The 23,373-nt window shown below is 39.2% G+C and overlaps 1 protein-coding gene across 2 annotated transcripts in view; it reads right to left on the reverse strand.

Annotated features, from left to right (window-relative positions):
* ZNF608 (zinc finger protein 608) overlaps positions 1-23,373 on the reverse strand; it is an 80,520-nt gene continuing 57,147 nt past the window's right edge. Inside the window, exons 3-9 of one of the 2 annotated variants that reach the window (XM_017728312.1) lie at positions 9,417-9,504; positions 6,499-8,950; positions 4,323-4,740; positions 3,606-3,778; positions 2,526-2,679; positions 1,207-1,288; positions 1-237 (exon numbers count right to left, since the gene is read on the reverse strand). In XM_017728312.1, coding sequence (XP_017583801.1) covers positions 231-237; positions 1,207-1,288; positions 2,526-2,679; positions 3,606-3,778; positions 4,323-4,740; positions 6,499-8,950; positions 9,417-9,504 — 3,374 coding nt within the window. In that variant the 3' untranslated portion in view covers positions 1-230. Of the gene's footprint in view, positions 238-1,202; positions 1,289-2,525; positions 2,680-3,605; positions 3,779-4,322; positions 4,741-6,498; positions 8,951-9,416; positions 9,505-23,373 lie in introns of those variants that run through there. The other variant, XM_017728313.1, reaches the window with a different exon arrangement.

Below are 23,373 nucleotides of genomic sequence, written 5' to 3' on the forward strand. Positions count from 1 at the left end.
TATATATATATGTATATATATATATACGCATATATATATATATATAAAAACAGAAGTCTAATTACAGCAACATTTGTTACTCTGTGATAAAATCTGCAATTTACAAAAATGAAATGACTGGTTTTTGCCTGCCATTAAGGCATTTCAAATTAACACCATGGAACTGATGTCTGTAATAAAGCGCTTCCTCATGTGATCCAGTCACATGACAATGTTCATCCCCAAATTCATCATTCTCTGAAAAGAGAAGGAAAAAGGTTTTAGTAAGCAGCATCCTTTCCTCACACTTTTTGTCCTGCACTTTGAATGCATCATGAAATGAAATCTGTACAAGTATTCTCAAACCCAAGAAGAAAAGACACCAAGCTGTGTCCTCATCCCTCCCCTACCAGGAACCACATCCTAAGAAGTAACCTGTGCCAGGATTTATCCTCTGTTCTGATACCCTATCATCCATCAGCTCTTTCAGGGCTACAAACCTTTCTTACTCAAATAATTCCAGCTAATGGTTGCTTGTTTCAGCATCAGCTTGCAGACAGACACCTGTAACAGGGACCTTCACAGTTCTATTTAATACATTAAACTCTGAGGTTTAATATGGCAGCTATGAACAAAACCCTAATGTTAAAAGATGCTTTGGGATTTTCACTGGATATGGGATTATCATGATACAGAAGTTTTCCTCTTGACAACCTAGTAAATAACTGAGAGGCAAATGTGTGAAATGGGTGTGTAACTTAAATATGAAGCCATTTCTAACAGGCTCCCAAACAAACCTCCCTGAAAGCAAGATCAGCAAACCAGGCCAACTTGCAGAATAGATAAAATACTAAGTTATTCTGGTCATTCATGTAGTCAACTGAACATTAATTTTAAAATAATTTCATTAAAAATTTGGATCTTATATAGTATTTCATAATCTCTTGTTTTCTCTTAATACCAATCCTTAAAACACACTCTGTGGAAAATGTCAGAAGACAGACTACTTGTTCTTTCTTAATGACCTATGTTACAGTTAAAGAACACAACTAAGGAAGGACAAAATGTCATTCTAAGGAGAACAAAACTGCAATTAACCCAAAGTACCAAGCTTTTCCTCAACCTTAAAAACTGTGTTGTACAAGGAAATGCACACTATCAGGCTAAAAACTCTATGATTTGCTTTCTCCTGTCTATGTTACGATATATAATTTATTGTCTATTTACCTTCTTTGTGCAGGAAACATACCAGATGCAGATGCCTGTGCAGCCACCTGCTGAGTGGCAACAAGGGCAGCAGAGGTCAATCCTGAGGGAAAGAAAAAACAAAGGAATGCTGATGTACGTCTGGTTTTAATGGATTTTTGTGCTCAGAGAAATGGTAGGAAGGATCTCTAAAGCAAACAGCCAGAAAATGTGGCGGGGGTTAACACTACATAAATGGCAAATATTGCAGGGAACATTGTTAAGACAGCCTGCCCAGTATGATCAATATACCTTTCTGTAATAAAGTGAATTGTCTTTGATAGATATTCTAGAAGAAATTACAGCATTTTGACTTACTTCGTTCCAAATACTGCACTGCATGATGCTAAGTGGTTTGTATGAGTTCATGAATAGGAAGCTCAGTAGAAATAATAGGTACCAGGAAACAACAAGAATCAAAAGTCACAGTGAATTACAGAAACGACATGCCAGCTGCTCAGGATACAATACATTCATAATAACTTACCATTTTTACAGTTTTGCTACTGAACAAGCATAATGCATCCCAAAAGGCATATGGAATCATTGAATCACACTGAGAAATGTCAAGATTTTTACACAGGAAAAATAAGTACTGAGGCACCAAGTGAATGTAAAGAAGAAATGTCATTTAGCCACCAATTGTGGTAGCACATACTTTGCTGCATGGGAGGAAACCTCCTTTTAATTCAGCTAGAGTCCACGGTTAGAGAAAAAACATTCAAAGACTGGTATAAAACCTAGGGAGAATAAATCGTATCTCACTGTGCTGCTTTTTCCCTGACTGAACTTTGTGCATGGCATTTGCCAAAATACAAAGACTCCTCTTTCAAACAGTCAAATTATAACAAGCACAAACCCTTGTGACTGCAATGCCTTGTACATAAAATATGTTCAGTATAAAAAGCTTTTGTCTTTGCTACACTTCCTCCATTGCTTACACAATCCTAATTATACAAAAAGGAGGTTGTTTGGTTTGGATTTTTTACTGTGTTTCAGCCAGTTAATGTCAGTTTGTGGGAGGAATCAAAACATTCATGTGGATGACAGCCTAACTCATACATCTTTAATAATGCTCTGACACTCAGTTTTGGAAACAAAACTTGGTATTTCTCAGGCATGAAGCTATTAATTTATTGCTAGCACATGCCGTGAATTTTTAACCCTTCCTAAGTGTAAAGCACTTCTGATTTAACAACAGGATCTCCATTCAAAATGCTTAATGTAGGCATGATTTCCAATGTCAAGGCAACAATTCCATGAGGCAAACCAATCCCATCCACTGAAAATTTTCTGCTCACCTTGAAATGGGTCATACTGTCCAGGTATAAGGGGGTAGCCCATTCCAACATGTGTATGGTGGTGTGTGTGGAGATGCCGCTGGCTGAAAGGAGAATGGCTGTCTCGCTCCCTTTCTGCTTCCCGTTCACGCTCAGCTGGTGATTTTTCCACAGGCTAGTAATAGAAATTGAAATAAAACTGATGTGAGAATTTTAGAAGGGATGAAATCACAACAAAACCATGTGCTAGTACCTGTCAAAAACCTTTTGAATCCAAATGATTAAGCTAATTTTTTTCTGAAGAAGTATCTCTACTGGAGTATTTGCACTTGATTCTAGTCTAATGCTAGCCTTTCTGGCTAATGGAAGATTTCCCAATGCACAGAGATTTTGGGGCAACACACTGCATCTTGAAGACACCACAGTGATTTCTAGTTTTGGGCTCCCTGAAGCTCGGCTGGCTTGCCAATGCCTGAGCAACCTAGGTGAGCTGCTGAAAAGGGATGTTAATAAATCCTCAATCTTCTAAAACGTTCTGGGGATCAAGTTTGACTGAATAGTAGAAAAACCTTTTTAAAAACAGAATGAAAGTCAGTGATTTGTTCACAATTAAAACCAGCACCAACTTATCTGAAAGTGAGATAATAGTATTTGTTCCAACTTTGTAAATCTTGTTTGTAAATCTTCAGAAATGGGGCTGGTAATCAGCTACTTGGAAAATGTGAATTCTTGGCAAATACAAGGAGGGGATATTATCAAATCCCATAGCCCAACTTTTCATTTCATTATCTGTTTCCAGGCAGGAGTTTCCTGTTTAACTGCAAAAATCTGTGCACCAGGAGGTCTCTCTGAATCTGTATTTCTGTATGAGTCCATTCAAGATAGGAAAACTCAGCACAGAACTGTGTTAGATGTGTGTGTCACTACCCGTTCATGCCACAGAAGCATCCTGACTATAAATTGCTTTTACTGTAAGCAGTACTATAAAGAAGAATCATGCATTCACAGCTTGATGACAGATTGTGTGCTTCCTATGATTACGTTCCTGCTCTACCCCTCCCTGTACGTAAAACTCTTCAGTAAGAATGGACGAAGCCTTACAACAGGTGACTTGCTGCGATACTGGTTGGCATGCTGCTGGAGCAAATCCAGTGCTTTGGACTCAGTGGTTGATTTTGCATTGATGCTTGGGCTGGTATTGACCTTCTCTGCCTCTTCTCTCCCTGACATCTTCCCATAAACTGGATAATGAAATCCTGGAGAGAGATAGGCCCCTGCAGGTAAACAATAAATACCACATCAAGTTACTGTTTTTACATTTTTATTTTATCAGGGTAGGAGGAGACAATGTCAGAACTGAGAATAACATCAAAAGTAGATCACATGACTACCAAATGGCACCGCTGCTCTTCAATTTCATATTACCTAATTTACCCTGATGAATGGAGGTTATAAAGAGGGTTGAGTTGATAGCCATTTCAGACATTTATGGGTCCTCTTTAAGTAAAAGGAATAGTAACTATAATGGTTCTGACAGTAAGTGCTTAGAATATTTTTATAGGCAATAAACTACCTGTCAGTCTAACAGCAACAGCAGACTGTCAAGTGTTGAGAAACTTGAGAGTTCATAAAAGGAACATCTTGTATTAAATCAGTTTCATCTACAGAACTTTCCCTAGTGGAAGCACAAGCAACACAACGTCACCCATGAAATTTCTAATTTACCCTAGCTACTAACAGAAATATTAAAATGCAGATTTTGCGAACGTGAGGATGCAAATCTTAACTAGAGCGCAAGACGAATTTCAGAATACATACCAGGATAGCTGTGCATTAGGACAGGAGAGACTGCGCGATAGGCTGGATGGTTGGGATCGTACATCTGTGGATACGGATAAGCATGCAAGTACTGGATGTATGACTGATGCTGACTCATTGGTGAGGAAACTGCTACTCTAGCACCCCGAGAGTCCTTCCAATTTACAGGAGTCTTTTGATCATCGTTTTTTATCTTGCTCTCATCCACTGATTGAGAATCAGAACGCTTGACCTCTTTAGGCTCCTCTTTAATGCTTGCTAATGAGACAGGAAGGTTAGGCAGGGAACTTTCCTTGTTAGGTGTTTTTCTAGGGCTGTCTTCTTTTAACTTTTTCTCACGATCAAGTTCTTCTGATTTTTGCTGATCAAGGTATTTGGGCTGATAGACATAATGATGCCATGTTCGTGAATCTGGATCCTAATACAGAGGAGAAAAAGATTGTTCTGAACTTGGACGTAGAACTAAGTTTGTTATTGATATTTCCCATATTTCAGTTAATGTATTTTTAATAGCTGCTTTAATACCATATCCCTATTACATAGAGGAGAGGATTGCTTGCTACAGAGTGCCTCGAGCTCAAAGTCAAACCAATATTCCCATGAAGGAGCAAGAGTCTATTATCAAAATTTAATTCAATTTCTTCATTTTATATCCTCCTTCATGCCTTTAACTAGTTTAATAATGAAATACATATGCAATGTAATAAAGTTCTGAGACCATGTTATTCATAAAACATTTTAATTAAAGCCCACGGAGAGATTTTTCCCACTAGAGAGGAAAAAGTATCTGTGAACCACAAAATTAGAGCTGGCTAATGATATGCCAGAGCACTTAGAATACCTGGAACAATGCACATGAAAAGCTGATCTAGCTGGAAAGATCCTAATACTGCCTCTGACATTACAAACATCCAGGAATCAGTGGAAGTCAGACATTAAAGCAGACTTTTTCAGCTGACAAGTTCGTAAAGTTACAGATGGGGAAGTATTTACTGGATCAGGATCACATGGTTTAATGAACATGTACTGGGCACTGTAAATACTTTTTTACGTAATATATTACACAGACCAGTTTATAAACGTGATAGAATTAGGTATGTGAGTTCTTTACAGCACCACAGCAAATTGGTATGGAGAAGTAACAGAAAGACTTCTTTTTCTAATACAGTATACGGAAGAGCTAACTGTAAACATTTTCTCTGGCTGACAGACAGTTATGGCACATGCCACAGAAATATAAGCACACAACTAAACACTTGGACAGTCTGGTTCAAATACTCACTTGAATCAGCAGAAATCTTCTCCTGCTTAGGGCTGTACCATCCCACTTCCTTTAGAGCTTGCTACTCCCACTCCCCTGACCCCACTGTACCTTGAAAGACAGCCCGTAAGGGTGAAGTCTGGGATGTACCATAGACCAGAACATGAAAGCACCGAGCATTGAGGCTCCAGTTCAGAGCACGGAGACAGTGGCATTGCCTCAAATGAAGGCAATGTGACATCTACGAAGGTCAGCATGAAGCCACTGGATAAAATTCTGGTTACACTGAAGTCAATGGCAAAACTATAGCTGACTTCAATGGAGAGAGGATTTCATCCATTGTGTAGGTCTGTAGGGGCTTGAGGTTGGTTGAGGAGAGAAGGGGAACTTAACTGCTTCAGAAAGGTCACCTTGGGTTAAGATAAAGAGCTGTGCTTTAAGCCAACTCTTCAAAGAACCAGCTCACCCATCTTTAGTAAATGCCAACTGTCATTTAACAAGAAAAAGAAACACTTCAAACCATGTTTCAAATCTACTTTAAGTCCTCTTACAATGAAAGCTGCTTATTTTGCTTGAAATTTCTCATTTCTGAACTAAGCAAAATGCTTAGAATTTACATCTAAAAGAGAAATCTAATTCTATTTTATTCATGCATATAATTTAAAATAGTCTATTCAGGTCTTAAGCCTGGGTTCTGTCACCACCTCACTAGACTTTTTAATTTATTTTTTTGTTCTTTTCAAACAGCTCATCTGGAAGGTTTATTCACAGACTACAATACCATCCAGCATGAAAAAAGGATGGTGGAGTTTGTTTGGCTGCAGAGGCAGAAGAACATAGCAGAATCAGGGAGAAAATCTCACATGACTTAAAAGATAAACCAAGACACTCTTGTTCCATTTCCTGTGATCTTACCTGTTTAAATCTTGTGGTTGGATCTACTCCTGTTTGCTTCATGGAGTCCATAACAGATTTCATCTCCACAGCCTCCTTTATAAGCTGGTGGTTTTCCATTTGTTTGGCTTTGAAAGTGTCAGACTGAAGCTGCTGCTGGTGATTGGAAAGGATCTGTGATTTGCTTGTCTCCTCACCTTTGTTAGGAACTGAAGACCCTATTTTAGTGTTATTTTTGCTGGACTCTGGAGTTGAAGGGGCCTTTGAAATAGTAGCAGATGGAATATTTTTTTGCTTGTTGTCATCCTTCCCAATCTCCTTCAAGGGGGGGTCATTCTTCCTTTCACAGTCCCTCCCACTTTGTGCTATTTTCTGTTCTGCTAGTCTCTGGTCCTCATAATATTTTTCATACTGCTGCCTGTAAGCAGGGTTGGAGGCCATTAAGGACTTTTGGTCCATATAGAGCCCATAGGCATACTGTCCATAATAAAGTGACTGAGCAAGTGCAGGGTGTCTTTGAGTTATTACTGACTGGTGTTGTGGCTGCAAATTAGAGGAAGTGCTTTCGCTTTTCTTGGCATCTGACGATTCTGCCTTCTCTTTCTTTTCAGCCTCTTCCTCAGCCTCTTTTTTAATCTTCAGCCCCTGTGGGGTACTGTTGTTCCCAGCTGCTGGGGCACTGACCTGTCCAGAGTGCAAGTAACTTGGGGAATAATAAGGATCGTAGCCATGGTAATAGGGAGAATGAGACTCTTTTGCTTGAGCTGATTGTGCTGTGGTTGAAGAATGTCCTTTTACAACACCATCTTTATTAGAAATAATATCTGATGGAGAGCTGGCCTTTGACCTCATGCCCTCTGACCTGCTGTCAGAGCCACCATCATCAGCTGCATCAGAAATATCTGAGTAAGCAGGGCTGTTGGTTTTAGCGGCCGTGCTGTCTGCACCATTCTGTGTCAACACGTGCAGTGGGGCCATGGCAGATTGTCCATTCACCAAAGTGCTGCATTCCATCCTGGAGGCACTCCCTATGGAAGGGCTGGGCGCATTGTCTGTGAATGTGTAAACTTTATCAGCTTCAGCCTTAATACTTGCCATCCTGCTCTCTTGAGACTCTGACAGTCCATTAGCTAGCACTTCATTCTTGTTGAGATGGTCCTTTAAAAAATGTCCAGATAAGTCTTTTCCAGACCCTTTTGAATCCTCCAGCTTCCCCAGCTTAGAATCCATCTTGGGGCTGCCCGTCTCTTTGCTTTCTTTGTCCTTCAGCTTTCGCTTCTCCTTTTTCTTCTTGTCTTTGAGTGATGTGAGAGCTGGGTTTACAGTGCTTGGCTCTCCCATAATTGTGGGCTTTGGTTGAATAGGTTTCAGTGGAGGGCTCTTTGGTGTAGCCTGAACAATAGTAGTTGTTAGAGAGGGCAGTCCTGGTATTGTCCCTGTAGTGGTGGTTGTAAAGGCTGTAGTAGGTATAGCTATTAACTGGGGAGGAGTTGGTGCTGGCGCTGGGGCAATGGGCCTGGCTGTTTTCAGTTTGGAAAGGTTTTTATCCACTTTGCAATTGTTCGATTTCTTCCCTTTATCACCCGAACTCTTCTTGTCAATTAACCCTTCAGCCTCCAATTTCGGCATTTCGGTTTGCAAATTGCCATCTGCTACTGAGCAATTATCCAGTGTGGCTGCCATGTTAGAAATTACCGGAAGGCTGTTCAATTCACTGTTCAGACCCTTCTTTTTGCCAGAATTCTTGCCAGTTTTGGAACTGATAACTGAACCAGGGCCATTGCTGGTCAGTTCCCTTTTTCCCTTGGGGGTCCCTGGGGTAGCAATGGAGGAAGGAGATGTCGGTGCTTTTAGCGGATCAAAGCCTGGCAAATTTGTGCTTTGCTCACTGCATTCAAGTGCCACATTACTCAGTGCTTCCTCGCAGTCTGAAATTTTGTCTTCACTGTCAGGCTCAAACTCCAGTTTGTTTTCTGGGTCTAAGTGTGCATGAGCCTGATGGTAACGCAATCCATTAATGTGCTTGTACTTCTTGTTGCAGTTGGGGTGAGGACAGTCAATCAACACTGGGGAAGAGCAGCCTTGGTCCAAAAAAGTAGCCTCAGGTTTCCCCTGTGGGGTGGTAGGAGTGCTTCTAGAGTTAGTACGAATGCGTTTTCCAGACTTATTGTCCTCTGAACTGGAGTTCAAATCTAGCTCCATAGGAGGCTTAGATTTCCTCTTGTTTGTGGACGAGGGGCTGGCTTTGACTTCATCCATGGCGCAGTTTGGGGGTGTTCTGCGCCCACTTGCGTTAAGGCTGCCCCTCCTCCCCTTCCCATTGGCACCACCTCGATTTTTATTCTGAAGTCCTCTGGACTCTGCAAAACTCGCATCATTCCCAGGTACAGCCGCAGCTGCAGCGGACCTTGCCCGCTTCCCCCTGCCCCGTCCTCCACGCATTTCCAGGTCGCTCGTTGGCGATTCACAAAACCTGTGCAAACAATAGATTTCATCAGCAGGAGCCGTGAACTAAAAAAAAAAAACCACCACCACCACGTCTCATAAGAGGACCGTCACATGTTAAAGGAAAGATGTTCTTCTGACAAATGAGAATATTACAGTGTCAAAGGCAAAGACATGAAAAAAGGACAAAAATGGCAAGGACGGCTAATTAGAACAATGGAGCAAAAAATTTTGTTAACTTAAGAAATGTATTTTGAAATTAACTGCTCTCTGACTGAATCCCATGTATTTCCCCTCCCCTCTCAAAAACACAAAAGTAAAATAAAAAAGAACTTCCACCCCACATTTCACCCTGGAACAGAGAACTATTCGTTTCGCTGGTGCATGTTTTCAATTATAACCAGTTGTGTTTTATTAATCTCTGTACCGTCTCTTGCCTGAGATTAGGGGTTAAAATACAGCAGAGAAAAAACAGACTCAGAATGTTTGCCTACCTAGGAGGGGCCCAGTCATGCTTTGTGCAGTCCAACAGTGTTCCCACGTAAGTCTTGTTCCTCCATGTAACGTTTACCACTAGGACACCTGTCAGTGACCAAAAAACAATTATCACAGTTAGAACAATAACTGGGATAGGCTTTTTGTTTTGCTCTTTTATTTTCTTCTTTTTTTTTTTTTTTTCTGTCCTTCCCCCACAAAGTAAGATGTTTATTCTCATTTGCTTTCAAACACTCTGGTCTGTATTCTTCCTCTTTTCTGGTTTCAGTGACCTCAAGTTAAAACCCACAGGAAAGACAGCAAACGACAAAGAACAAGAATGTGTGCACGCATGTGTGTGTAAGACAGCTTGCCTGTGTGACTGTGTGTGTGTAATCAAGATACAGATGACAGAAGGAAATGGGTTTTGCCATGTCCTGCTGTAAAACAGCAACACTCACCTCTTAATTTTGCTGTTATTGCACATAATTGCTTTCACTTGGCAGCCAGCCAGCATAAACTAAGCACCAGTTACAGTGTTTAAATCAGAAGGTGACTGAGAAGAATAATCTGCTTTGCTTTGAACAATATGATAATGATGCTTCTATTTACTTGAAATTACTCATATCCAAACATACAAACACACACATGTATGCACTGCAAGTTTTGTTCAGTAGATATATCTGGAAAAATGTATTATTTGCCTTGCCTTTGCTTCTGAGAGGGAAGTGAGGGACTAGACATGAAACTTCAACCATACAGCAGTGAAGGTTAAGAGTAATTGCGATACATATTTATATAGGAAGAGGGATCCTTTAAAAAACCTACTGTAATTTAATTGCTTTTCCACTTATGACTTTTATTAAATGCAAATTTGCCTGCCTAAAGCAGAATTCTAATTTTGTTTTATTTGAATTATCCCTGTAAAATTTGTAAATGGTAAGGTTATTGTAAGTAACAGGAAAATAAATGCAGGGGGTGCCATTCAAATGTTTTCAGGTTGCCCTCAAATGCTTCTTCACATAATTTGCCATCATATTTATGGACTAGCCAGCATAATGACCCCTTTAATTCATTAACTGCCGTAGATAAACACAAGGTAGTATTATTGAACCAGACATCTCTTCTCATTAGAAAACACACTGAAATAAAAAATACATGTCATCTAACAAAGGAAGGCACAATACAAAATGTTCCAAATATATGAGAGGCGTGAAGACACCAACTTGCAGCTGACAGCCTTGCTTTTCCTCTGCACTTCCCTTATTCTATCTGCAGCGTCTGTAACAGATACGAAGATGGCATTGTGCCAGAATGTTTCCAGCCCATCTTTTCTCTTTGTCTTACCAGCGCAATTTCTAATTTTGCACTAAAATCATCGCTCTCTGCTGAAGTGAGGTGAAGTTAACACACAACCAGCTGCTCATTTCCTCAGGGTTCTTTTAGCAGCAGGGAAGTATTTTAAATGTTCTTAGCAGAGGTACCAGGGAAGAAGGGATTTCCTTGAAAATTCTCTGTAGCAGATTTAAAATTTATCCCCCATATGGTTTTTCATTGTGATTACGCAACTGGAATTTTGTACACTGGGGTGAATTGGTCTGAAGCATGAAAGACAAATAGCACTTCCAGCCAGTGTCAGAGCCAGGCTTTGAGTACCTAGAAGGATCATGGTGGAGGTGTTTAAGGAGAGACTGGATGTGGCACTCAGTCCCATGGTCTACTCGACAGGGGGGTGTTGGGTCATAGGTTGGACTCCATGGTCTCAGATGTCCTTCCCAGCGTAACTGACTCCGTGATTCTGTGATCAGGGTTAAAATGCCATGCTGTATTTTTATGACTTAGGCAAACTAGGCAGCCTGCAAAGACACCAAGGCTGCTTTATCTTGCCCCCTGTGTAGGCATGAAGGCAGCCAGGGGGTGCTGGGGTTCAGGGAGGAGGAGGAGGAGGAAGAGGAGAACAATCCAGTACATCCAAGAGGAAATGGCTGTCAGTGGAAATGGGATTTCTTACAATGAGCAACTCCAAGCTATGTTCCCACTTGCCATTCACACCCTCGAGAGGAGAGATTATAAAGGTGTTTCTCTGGCAGCCTTGATGCCTTCCTTCCACTACAACAGCTTGTCATCTGTGACTCTGTAAGGCTTCAAGTGAAAATCATGAGTATTTTCCACCGGTAAATTCTGTTATGGCATGCAGCCCATCTATCTGCAGCAACACAGTTGTTCCCTCCAGCCCACATACCAATGTTTGTCCAGTCTCCTTAATGTACCAAGCAAGGAGAGCTCTCTGACATCCCACAGAGTAATACTGATGAGCTGTCTGTGCCATTTATTCTTCCCTAGCTAGTTCACCTTTATCCATTTTTAAAAAAGTAATTGTTATTTTTGTGGGGATTTTTTGAGTTGGGGTTTGTTTCTTTTCTTTTCATTTGTTTGGGGGCGGGGGGGGCAGTGTTAGTGAAGGTTTATTCTGACCTAAGCATCCATCTTTCTTGATATTTGTAATCTTGCTGATCTCTACATGTACTTTATTCATTTATTAATTTATATACCAGACCTAGGGATAGTCTGTTACCTATTGATAGAAAAGAGGGCAAGGTAGAAGGCACAGAAGAGGGAAAATAATAAAAGCCCCTGAAATCAATACATATTTCAGTAATTCTAAGAAGGCAGTTAAATGACCTTCCAGTGTAAGAAAGTCAGTGTTTCAAAAGCAAACACAAGTTCCTCCCTTAAAGTCTGCTACGTATAGCATGAATACATATATATACTTACATATATATACTATATGTACATATATATACAATTTAACTCTCGTTAAATTTGTTACACTTAGCAAAGATCCCGTGCAAGTAGGAGAGAATATTAATCTCCACGCTGTGTTAGAGAAGCTGTGGCAAGGAATACATTTCCTTTCCCTAATGGACAGCACATTGCTCAGCCCCAAGTAAGATTCCACAGAACTGGCAGGGAAGGTAGCTCATTTACTCCTCTAAGATTATCGTAGAAATGGGTGAGGAGAATATAAGTAACATGGGAGGTAGGACTGATCTAAGGAAACGTGCAACTGGTGGAGGCTTATTAGACCAAGGCACCGGAAAATTAAAGTGGAGATGACCGAGTTGGTAATCCACACAAAGTCCTTGATGCAGTGCTGAAGAGAAAGGATTATTCTTCTAAGTCAGGGTGTACTGTTTGTCCTGGCAAGGACTTCAAGCTCAAACCAAGAACCTCTGCTGAGCCTGAGCTGTCCCAGAGGCAGAGCTAGAGCAGTGTCCAGCTCAGCTCCAAGGATCACCCATGAGTACGATGGCCATGCACTCAGAGATGCACTAACCCTTCTCCGGGTCGTTCCAGCTCCTCTGTGCATGTGTGTGCCCACGCACCCCCTCCAACCTTGTGAAGGAACATATCACATACAGGACCAATCCTCTCCAGGGCTGTGTCAAGTCATAAAAAGTCACTATAATGGGACTTCCTATTACATTAGACTACCCATCATGTAGCAATAATTTATTTAACATTTCCTGAACAAGAGAGAACGTGCAGTCTGAGGAGGCCACAGGTTTCATATTGTCTGAATGCAAAGATGAATTTTCACCTTAAGACAAGCTCAAGAGGCTAAACTTTTTAAAATAGTTACTACTGAAGAATGGGAAAAAATTCAGATGTTTGTAATGAAATGTACCTAAGGGTATTTGGACTCTCTAAGATTCTAATTTAGGAGGAAACCTAGCCAAATATCTAATTCTGTTCTTGTGAGGTTGGATCAAACAACAGTGACTATATACTACATGCCAATGTTTCTTTGAGCAAGTAAGGGTGTCAACTCAAAGAGTTTAACCAATTACCAGAGCACAGTTCACAAGAATTAGGTGTAATAGAGAAAAACTTATGTTCCCAAAATAAGGGTATACATTTTTTGGTTTAATTTGGATTATCATTCCGTTTGCAAACTATGTAACTATTCACAGTTACAGTATATCCAAAATCAGCAATAATTTCTGCAGTCTTCAGTGTCATGTGTCCTAAATGAAAGCAAAATAGAATATTAGAATTAGAAGTTCTGAAGTTACTACCCAGGCTACCCTTTATCATTAAAGAGTAGACATAGTAAGTAATGAATATTTTATGTGTGGGAATTAAAACATGGTGTTATAATGTAAGAAAATGGGGTCACGTTACCCAGAAGTTTTACAGTTCACCTACTGTAGTTTTTCTGCCAAAATCCATTACTAGCCAAGGCATGATCATACACAAAAGCATTAAGGCATGACAGTGGTACACCCAGGATGTCACCTGGTGCCCACCACTGTCCATAGAAGCTCCTCCTTTAACATCAAAGGTGATGTCATTAGCCTTTTAGGAGTAAGAAGAGATGCTGTATTTTGCTTTTTTCCTTCACAGTACAGGTACCATTATGAGCTCTTTTTCTTTACTCATCATAATCATAACCACAATGTTTATGGCAAAAAATTTCCCAGACAGGAAGAACTAACCCATGCCTGTAGGAGCACAAAGCCATTTTACGTAAGCACTTGTGATAGATAAAATGTACAAAACAACTGTGACAATTTGTACTTGAATTTTATTATGGGATTAAAGGTCGTGTGCCACAAAAGCGGTATGTAAGAAAATAATTTCAGAAACCTATAGAAAAAAACACTTTTAATGAGTTCTGTGTATATAATGTATCTCTTCTTCCCCCCTCCCCACTTCCTCCTTTTCAGTGACTGCATAACGAAGACTGGAATCAAAATTTGCTATTTAGTATTAACTATATGTCATAGAATGAACTATGTCATCACAAATTGGAAATGAAGTAACTAAACTTGTTGCTAAGAAATGCAGATGTGCTATTTGACATAAAAACATCACAATCAAAGGCATTTTCAGTACCAGGCAAGGGTACTGTTCATATGGACTGCTCTGGCCCCACACTTTTAGCAGACACATTTACACTCTTGCAGATGTTCCTTCATTTAAAGACAAAAAACCCCTGAAGTATCTAGTCTAAAACAGATACTAATCTCTTTGATTTCTTGACTCTCTTTTCTGCAATGAACATAAGCCAAGAATTTTTATGTTTGTATTCAAAACTTTGAAAATGAGATCATGTGGTGAGGAATCAAATTATCACATTACTATCCTAAATGCAGGCCCCGGCTTTTAAAAACACTGGCTTAAGAAAACAAACATGTTCAAATTCCAATACAAGTAGACGCTACTCAACTATATCAGACTGGAAAGCCTGACTTAATTTTTACAGCATAGACTGCTTTTGTGTTCAGACCCACAGCAAATGCTACAAAATCCTGGTTTAGTTCAAGCTGATTATTTTATCAGGAAACTCAGAAGACAGAATGGGTAAGCCTTCATTTTTGTAAAAGGAGCTGCTCCCTCTGCTCTTAGTAAAGAATCTGGCCATAAGTATCTGCAAAATTCTGGAGAAAGCAGATCTGCTCAAACTCTTTCTGAACACTTTTGTAACTGACTTGTTGAAGAATATTTAAATGATCTCTCAAAACTAGGAATGATTTGTCTGCTTTTCAGTCATCAAAAGTCATGTATGTTTAAAAAGTCATGTATATTTTAAAATTCACATAAGTCACTTACACTTTAACATAAATGGATTCCTCTGTGGTCAAAATTCCGAAATTAACAGTTCTGCCTACTACACCTTTACTATCCTGAGTATATTTTAAAACAACTTTTGCTGATGCCACAGGAAGATCTCCAAAGTATACCACCCTTTGCAGAATTTTTTAATAAGATTACTTCTTTAAAAGGTTAATATGATAAATAAATCCTTGTGGCAAAAATCTCTGTGGCATAGCAGTTCTTCAAGGCTGAGATGCAATCCCTGGTATAGAGAAGCATCATATCATTACTTGATGTAAAATTAAGTAAAATCAATTCCTTGTATCTTTGTGACTAGTGAATCTACAGATTTGTTTGCAAGTCAAATTTGATTTTCCTTTTGTCCCAGCCATGCCAAGTACAAATAACACAGACATGCCTGTGCGGCTCTGCAACATGCCTGGGATAGCCAAACCATGGCATATTTGTCATCAGTGAGTACACCACCACCATTGATTAAACATGTGTTACTCTGCATGTGGCATTGCAATTTTTTTGGTCCCACATATTTGACATCATTTTCTAACAATACTAAAAGGATATGAAGTGCAAAAAGCTGCAAGATGAAAATCTATATTCTTAGGATTATCTCAACTTTTTTGTTGCCACTGGTTTAGTAAAAGCAGTGTAACTCATTTGCCTCACAACCAACATATCCGCCACATCATCATCAATCCCACATCCACATATACACCTGCAATTCATCCAAGCAGAAAAAACACAGTACAATGTTTATATTAGACTTGCAATGCAAATGGCTTATTTCTCCTTGATTGCTTCCATCCAGAAAGTAATCTAAAATTAACAGCAAACATTCTACGTATGAAGCCACATCTTATACACTGAATGCTGATCTGGGAGACGTACAGTTTATTTACTACTTTAATCACACTCTCTGTCTAGCATGGCACAAGAACTTAACTACATCTACAGCAGGTGCACATGTAACAGGCATCAACATCAGTCAGCCTGAGAATGTAATTATTGTCAGGTGGCCTGAAAATGCAAGACTGTCGGGTTGGCTTTTTTTGTTCTGTTTTGTTGGTGGGATTTTTGGGGGGCTTTTTTGAGAACCCTATTGCTGCAGTGAATGTTTGAAAAGTCACTTTAACCACATCCTGTAATCAGACCATCTGGAGCACAGATCTGCAATTAGTCATCCTGGGCACTGGACTTTATCTGAACAAATACTGTACAGCAATGAAGATGAGAAGATTGGATAGCATCAAGGAAAAGAAGCGTAATGAAACACGTCTGGTATAGTCATAAACTGCTGAGGCACTTAGCTGTGGTGTTAATTCTGCATTCTGTACTTTATGAAAGCATAGGAAGTTTAAAGGTTATAGGGCTGAGAGCCTAAACCCTGCTATTTTAGTTAATGTTGCCCTGCTGGTGGCTAAAGCTGGGCTACAAACTACAGTAGTTTCTGCAATGGCGTAACAGAGTAAGATTAGATCTGTGTGATTTCCAGTAAATTCTGAGTAATGACAACCTAAATTTCATGGATAGTTTATTTGAATGTCATACCCTTTCTTTTCGTTTCATAATGAAGTTATTGGTAAAATTAAGGTCATATTGAAAGGGGGAACTACCACCCTGGTTTGAAAGTAGCTGTTATATAGAACCTGTTCCCTCAACATGCATTACATATTCCAATTTACATTCAAACAAGAAGCAGCAAATATACAGTGAGGAATAGCTCTTGGAAACATGGATCTGGGCCATCAAGCAGACAACTTTTTAATCCCACCTAATAATTACTGTAATAGATTTTCTTAATCTAGAAGTTTATCCCAGTGCATATAAAAGAATAAACGCTGAAATAACTGAAGAAATCCTGTTTCCCCATGAGCCCATGTGCTTGATACACAAAAGAACACAAGCCACTTCCATCACTGTCATGTCTCCCACATCCTTTGTTCTGAAGCCTGATGGGCTGTATTGATTTGGGAAAATCATTGAACTTCTTGGAAAACTAGACTCTAGCTTATTCACCACCATCTATTTCTTTCTCAGGAAGACAGGTGGTCAATATTCAGTTGAATGGTCAGCTAAAAGAAGCTCTGGTTTCATTTCTTTTTCCTGCCTCCCTAGCAACATTATCCTCTTCCAGATTTAGTATAAAAAAACCCCAGCATGTTAGGAAGACATGTAGCTGAGGGTAAGCTGAAATGGTAGTTTCTTTGGACAAAGCTATGACTGAAATGCTGGGGTCAGGCTGGCTCTGGAAAACAGGGCAGCATCTAATTAAAGAGCTCGTGTCCCTTATTCATTATAATGATAGTTGTATTTTTTCCAGTGTATATATTTCTTCTAAAGATGGCCTGCCTAACAAATAACCAGTGACCAAGATCTAGATGCAAATGGAGAGCTGAAAGAAATATGAATGGTCCTAATCAAATCCAAGGCTAAAATTCACAGTCATTAGAAGACCAATAAAAGACTCAATGAAAACTGGGTAGTACACCAGAAATTACATCAGATTGGGTCCAAAATGGCTTGTTGATTTATTAACAACTAAATATTTCTACTAAAATATGAGCTACTTAGAGTGGTGATTTTGAAATCTATGAAGCCACAGCAACCCACATAATTTTTTCCTGCCAGATTTATATAAAAGTGATTAGAATTTGGCAGGACCAGGAAAACTTTTGGATAAATTGCTGTTACATCTCTTGAATGTCAGACCACATGACTGCAGTGTTTACAGGAAAATGTGCAATTAATGTTATTATAAACTAACCATAGGCTTCTGACCTCTGGAGTACAACTAAAGAGTTAGTTTTTGTGCAGCCCTTACCTTTTCTTTGGCCAGAGTAACTGAACAGCTTCAATGTTTCACCACAGCTTGAGAATAAAACTGCAGTCTTACTTTATTTCAGCTGATACTAAAAATGCGAGTTGAAAATCATTTAACATCTGTGTGTTCTGAAGAAAAGCATATCTGTTTCAGAAATAAAGTATTTTGTTTCTAGCAGATTTTTTTCTTTTTTACTTCAGTAATCATAACTGTGATTCACATAGCCTGACACTGAGAAGTGTCAGAGTCTCAATTTTAGAAGAAGTAAATGCTGTTCTGTAATCCCCTGAGTTTCCCATTCACTTCTCAAGGAGTGTTATTTCAGCTCCTCTGTTGCTGGCCTGTTGAACACATGGACACTCTTCTGACTTCTTGTAGAGCAAAAGGAAAAGAAGCCCCACAATCCACTGCCTTTGCTTGTACTCCAGGACCATATGTCACTTGAGATAAGCAACAGAACACAGGGCTTTTCAACTAATCTGTCACACTTGCTTCCTGCACTCTATATTAATTACAGGAACTCTTCAGCTACTTACTTCTCTCCCAAACTGTTTCTCCCTTAAAAGCAAGTAAATAGCAAAGCAAAACAAGCCTGGAGCATGGGGGAAAGAGCTATTGTTTCAACACAAGAAGTAGGGCCAAAAAAGGGAAAACCAAAACCATTTTTTTCTCACTCAGACAAGCATTCAGGAGTTCCTTTTAAGAATTATCTGCCTCATTTCTATTCTTCTTCTCAGACATCAGACCACAGAAATACTGTTTTCATCAGCAGACTGTTGAGAAACAGCTGCAGAAATGGGGAAGCTGGTATAAATTTATGTCAGTATGCGTGTGTGTAAATGTATAAAAAAAAACCCAACAAAAACCCCAAAACCTCGTAAGGAGCTCATACACTTTTTTTCTTCCTAAGGCGAGTATTAGGATATCTCAATAGAAGTTTTTGTCCCAGCTCTGAACTCTGCTACTGTGGGAACTTGAGTAAAACCCAAGCAAATAACAGATGACAAAACGTACCTATAAACCTTCAGGTGTCTTTGGTGATTAGTTTCCCAGTGCTGTACATCATGATAAAGTGCTGCCAGGTGCAAACACTGGTACAATTATTTATCAAACAGTAGAGTAACTAATGAAACATAAAGGAATGGAAGACAGAAGAGAGCGAATTTATGGAAAAGAAACAGCACGAATAAAGAAACAATTCCAATCCTGAACCATGAAAATTCTTCCAAATCTGTAGACTGCAGATACCAGAATTGCAGTCGAGCCAGCCAGACAATTCTGCTCAAACTCAAAGCGCTGCTGCTGATCCATGTACCTCATTGGGACTGAGAAGCAGAGCCCCTTATAAATTATGATGCTTTATTTAAAGTCAAAGCATTTATTTGCTTTTGTGCCAGCTTTGGATCCTTTTCATCTCTAGCTTCCAGGCCCAAGAGAGAACACACTCCTGTAGCTCTGCTGGCAGCCAGCTGTGGCCTCAGTAAATCATAAAGCCTCCTAACAAGCCATTCTTTACAAAGGCCAACTGCAGTTAGTAGACATGACAACTTCTCTATTATTCCACTCACTAGAATTTAAAATAGCAATTTAAATCTGTGGCTGAAAACATTGAAATCTACTGAACTGCATTTTACATCTTTCTCTCTTTGCATTAAGCTTCACTGATTTCATGAAGACTTCATTGTCTTCTGCCTGGGAAAAGGGTAAGTAAACACCTAAGACAGACACATCCAAGACAAAGGGGAGGGAAATAAAAACATTTGGGATTTCTTTTGCAGAACTCCCTCAGGTTTTCTTGCTACAGCTAACAAGAGACAAATAACTCTTCTTTCATTTAGTTTATGGGACTTGCACAGACACATCATTTATGTTTGTGGATATAAACTCTATTAAGATCTGAATACAGTAGTATGCCACCATGAAACCTCACAGCAAAATACATAAAAATGAAAGTGGTCTATAGGCAAGCATTGGGTGTACATAAGAGTCCTATGAAAACTGCAAGTGTAAATGATGAATTCTCTTTCTTCTACCTTTTTCCCACTCATGCACCAAAAAGGAATCAATTTGGTGTGGCCAGGCTCAGCATTTCTAATTTTCCTCTATGTAGAAAAAGCAGATCAAACACCTTATAAATTGGGGGCTCTTCTTCCTACACAATTGCTTCAGTTTAGGATTTGGTGTAACCTTATTTTAAGGTCTTTTGTTACTATAGCTAACAGATTGTAAGCCAAACTATGCTTGAAACTTCACCTTCTAGATTTGAAAACCACAAAACAAATATTATGCATTGCCAAAGCTATATGCTACATAATTTTTCCAGTTCTTATACTACAAACTAGTTATTTTCTTTGAAAAATAGTAGGCAGTGTTATCCTTCCCATTATAAAATTCTTGCATTTTTGTAGTGGAAGAGATGCCGCTGGCAGTCAAAAGTGTTTCAGTTATACACTTAAGATACCAGTTCAGTTTTGTAAACAAGCCTAATGAACTGTGACTAATAGTGTTCTCCTTGAGCAGAAGTAAGGTAAAAGGGCTTTTGTTAGCATTTGCTGAAGCAAAGTACTCATTTTGCTGGGACAGAACAAAAGTGAGCTACTTGTTAGCTAGCCTACTTCAATAGGTGTCAAAATTCTGCAGAGAAGTTCACCGTGATTTTCTTTCCTATGTTTTAAATTATCTTCCAAGTGGGTAAACTAGTAAAACATCTAGTTAACCAGCTGGCTTACTCCAGCTGCTTGACAATATTGATGCAATGCAAAGGCAGACTACCGGCAAAATGATATCCCACTAGAGACGACTATACTTTCTGTGAGACTTTCCTTCTCTTGCCAGCAACTGGTTGAACAAGTTTCCTGTAAGTATCCTTTGCACATGCTGTCCCAATTTCTCCACCTATTAACAGCAGCCTGGCTAGTTTACCGAGGCCTGCTGTGATCTATGCCTCTACTACAGCTTCTCTTGGCTTTTTCATGCACTGGAGCTGATCAACTTTTGACCCTCATAGGTTTAGAAACAAAACTATTTAGACCCTGAAGACAGCCCTGAAGATTGCATAAAAGGTAGGCAAAAACTTAGGATGCTAAGAAATCTAATATACTCAGCTGAAAATCTCTGTTTCTTTTGGCAGTGTGACATCCCTAAAAGGATTATCATAGGCATGCCCTCCCTCATCAAAAGTACAACCACCATGATGACAGAAACACATATTTCTATACTGGGAGACTGTTTTCCCATGTCACTAAAGGGGGGAGGAAGACTGGACTTTCAGACATTACTTAATTATTTCCTTGGTCAGACAAACAGTTTCAAGATAAAGCTTGCTTTACTCCAGAATCTACACACAAATTTCTGTATAAATTATTGACTGCACTTTGGCCTCATCTGAAATGTTGGCCCCTGAGGCTGATAAGCTCTGACCCCAGGTGACACATCCAGCCCTCTCACAAGAGGCAGGAACATTATTGCTTTGCACTGAGGACTGCAGCCCGAGAGCCAATCAATCAAGCTCCCTGACAGCTTTTACAGCCTCCTCACATTAGGCCTAAGTCAAACTCCAGGGCTCCTATTGTTCACATTATTCTTTTCTTCCTCTGCTCTGATGAAGTTAGAGCAAGTCCAAGGCTTCAATGAGAAAGAAAGGCTATTATGAGCAGCTCAGATTTTATTGACTCTGAGCTGTACAACAATGGCCCCAAAGCCTTTTTCTTGAAAGTAACACATTCCTAATTGCTAATAATCATAGGCAACAAAGATCAGTCCTTAGACTTATGTGAAAGAAAGGTACAACACTGACATAGATAGAATTGTCATCTTTACATACTAAGAAAGATTTTTGAAGATAATTTTATGCACACCAAGAAGGATAACCTTTCAGTCACACAGAACTGTCATACAAATGTTGCCATGTACCATAACATACACATAGCTTGTGTATTAGAGAACCAGTGACCATAACAGATTTGATTAAAAATATCCCTAGTGGAATTGTGCTATGCTAACTGTGGACAAATGAATATTTTCTTCTTTAGTCACCCTATAGTATTTCAAGATCAGTATCACATTGTGCTCAAAATGAAAAGACTTTCAGAACTAATCATGATGTCATTATTTTTTCCTAGTTTTGTTCTGAGGTCTGAAGATCATTTAACTGGGATTTCTACATGTGTGACAGGGAAGAAAGAACACTGACTTATCTTTGAAAACATTCGCCCTTCATTATTACTACTAATATTAGACACTGTATGATTTCAGCTGCATGCATAAATCTTAATACCACCAACAGGTGCTGTCACCACATACACAAAAACCTTTTTTGTGTAAGAATTTCAACATTGTGTAACATGACTAGATTTTGCAGTTGACAAAGATGTCCTTGTCTTTTTGGGCTTTTTTTTTGTTTTGTTGTTTGTTTGGTTGGGTTTTTTTTGGGGGGGGTGGTAGTGGTGGGTTTTTTTAAATTAACTTAGCTGTAGCCTTAGATGATTCTGCCATTGTAACTTCAGCTTTTTGGAAAAGATCATTTCATTTTAAATTACAGACAAGAAATTGGCAGCCATAAGTGAAGGCTTATTTACTTTCTTAAACCTGAATCTCAGTACTAAGGCAGCAAGATATATTTTCAATTAAACTGTTTCATCCACATATTTTTAGTGCTCCAACTTCACAAGTGCACTGAACTGGTATAAGATGCAGAGAGCTTTCTGGGAATGTGCTAGCTGAAAGAACAGCAGTTTCCTTCTGCTAAATCCTCTGACACAGCAGCTTGCCTTTTCAGCTGTCATTCAGTCCAATGTGGCTTTTCATACAAAACCAGAGGAGATCAAGTGCAGATTAAAAGCTTGTTTCAAATGAAGGATTCCCCTCCCTCCCTGGATTTCAGCTGAAAGCATATTTACACCCTGAAGAATGAGAAGAACTCATAATTTGTAGTCCATCAAATATCTTATTTTCAGATTGTGCTTAAGTTTCACAGTTACTTTGGTGGACATCTGAATAAACAGAGCAGTAAGCACTGGTAGTGCTGGAATAGCATAATAAAAAGTAAAAATTTCAATTTATTTATGTAGACACTGTAGATCAAACAGTCACAGTATTAGTAACTCAAGTTTTTATTCTTATGAATATTCTTTTATTTCCTTCCTTTTAAATAGTACCAACATTAAATTTCTTTTCCCAAAAAAAATGTGACTGAGAAAAACCAGCCAAGCAGTGTGAAAAGGTAAGCACTGCAGCACCTGGGACTGTACAGGGCTTGTAGTGTGCAAGGGTTCCTGTTTACAGTGCTGCCAATTAGCTCTCACTCACAGGCACTGTGTTCAGCTTGAGCGTTTTTTTTAAGGGAAATAAATGTAATACTATTCTTGTCAACTTACAAACCGGCAAGTAATGCTGCTATATTTAACCTAGAAGCTGTTTTTCATGGGTGCTCTGAATGATATCTAATTTAGAAAAATGACAGTGATTTTGCTGAGCTTTCCAAAATCAACACACGTTTTAGTTGAACAAAACAAAAGGCTGCTGAAGCACATTTATCT

The sequence above is a fragment of the Corvus brachyrhynchos genome, unplaced genomic scaffold (assembly GCF_000691975.1).
Source record: "Corvus brachyrhynchos isolate BGI_N302 unplaced genomic scaffold, ASM69197v1 scaffold90, whole genome shotgun sequence".
Lineage (NCBI taxonomy): Eukaryota > Metazoa > Chordata > Aves > Passeriformes > Corvidae > Corvus > Corvus brachyrhynchos.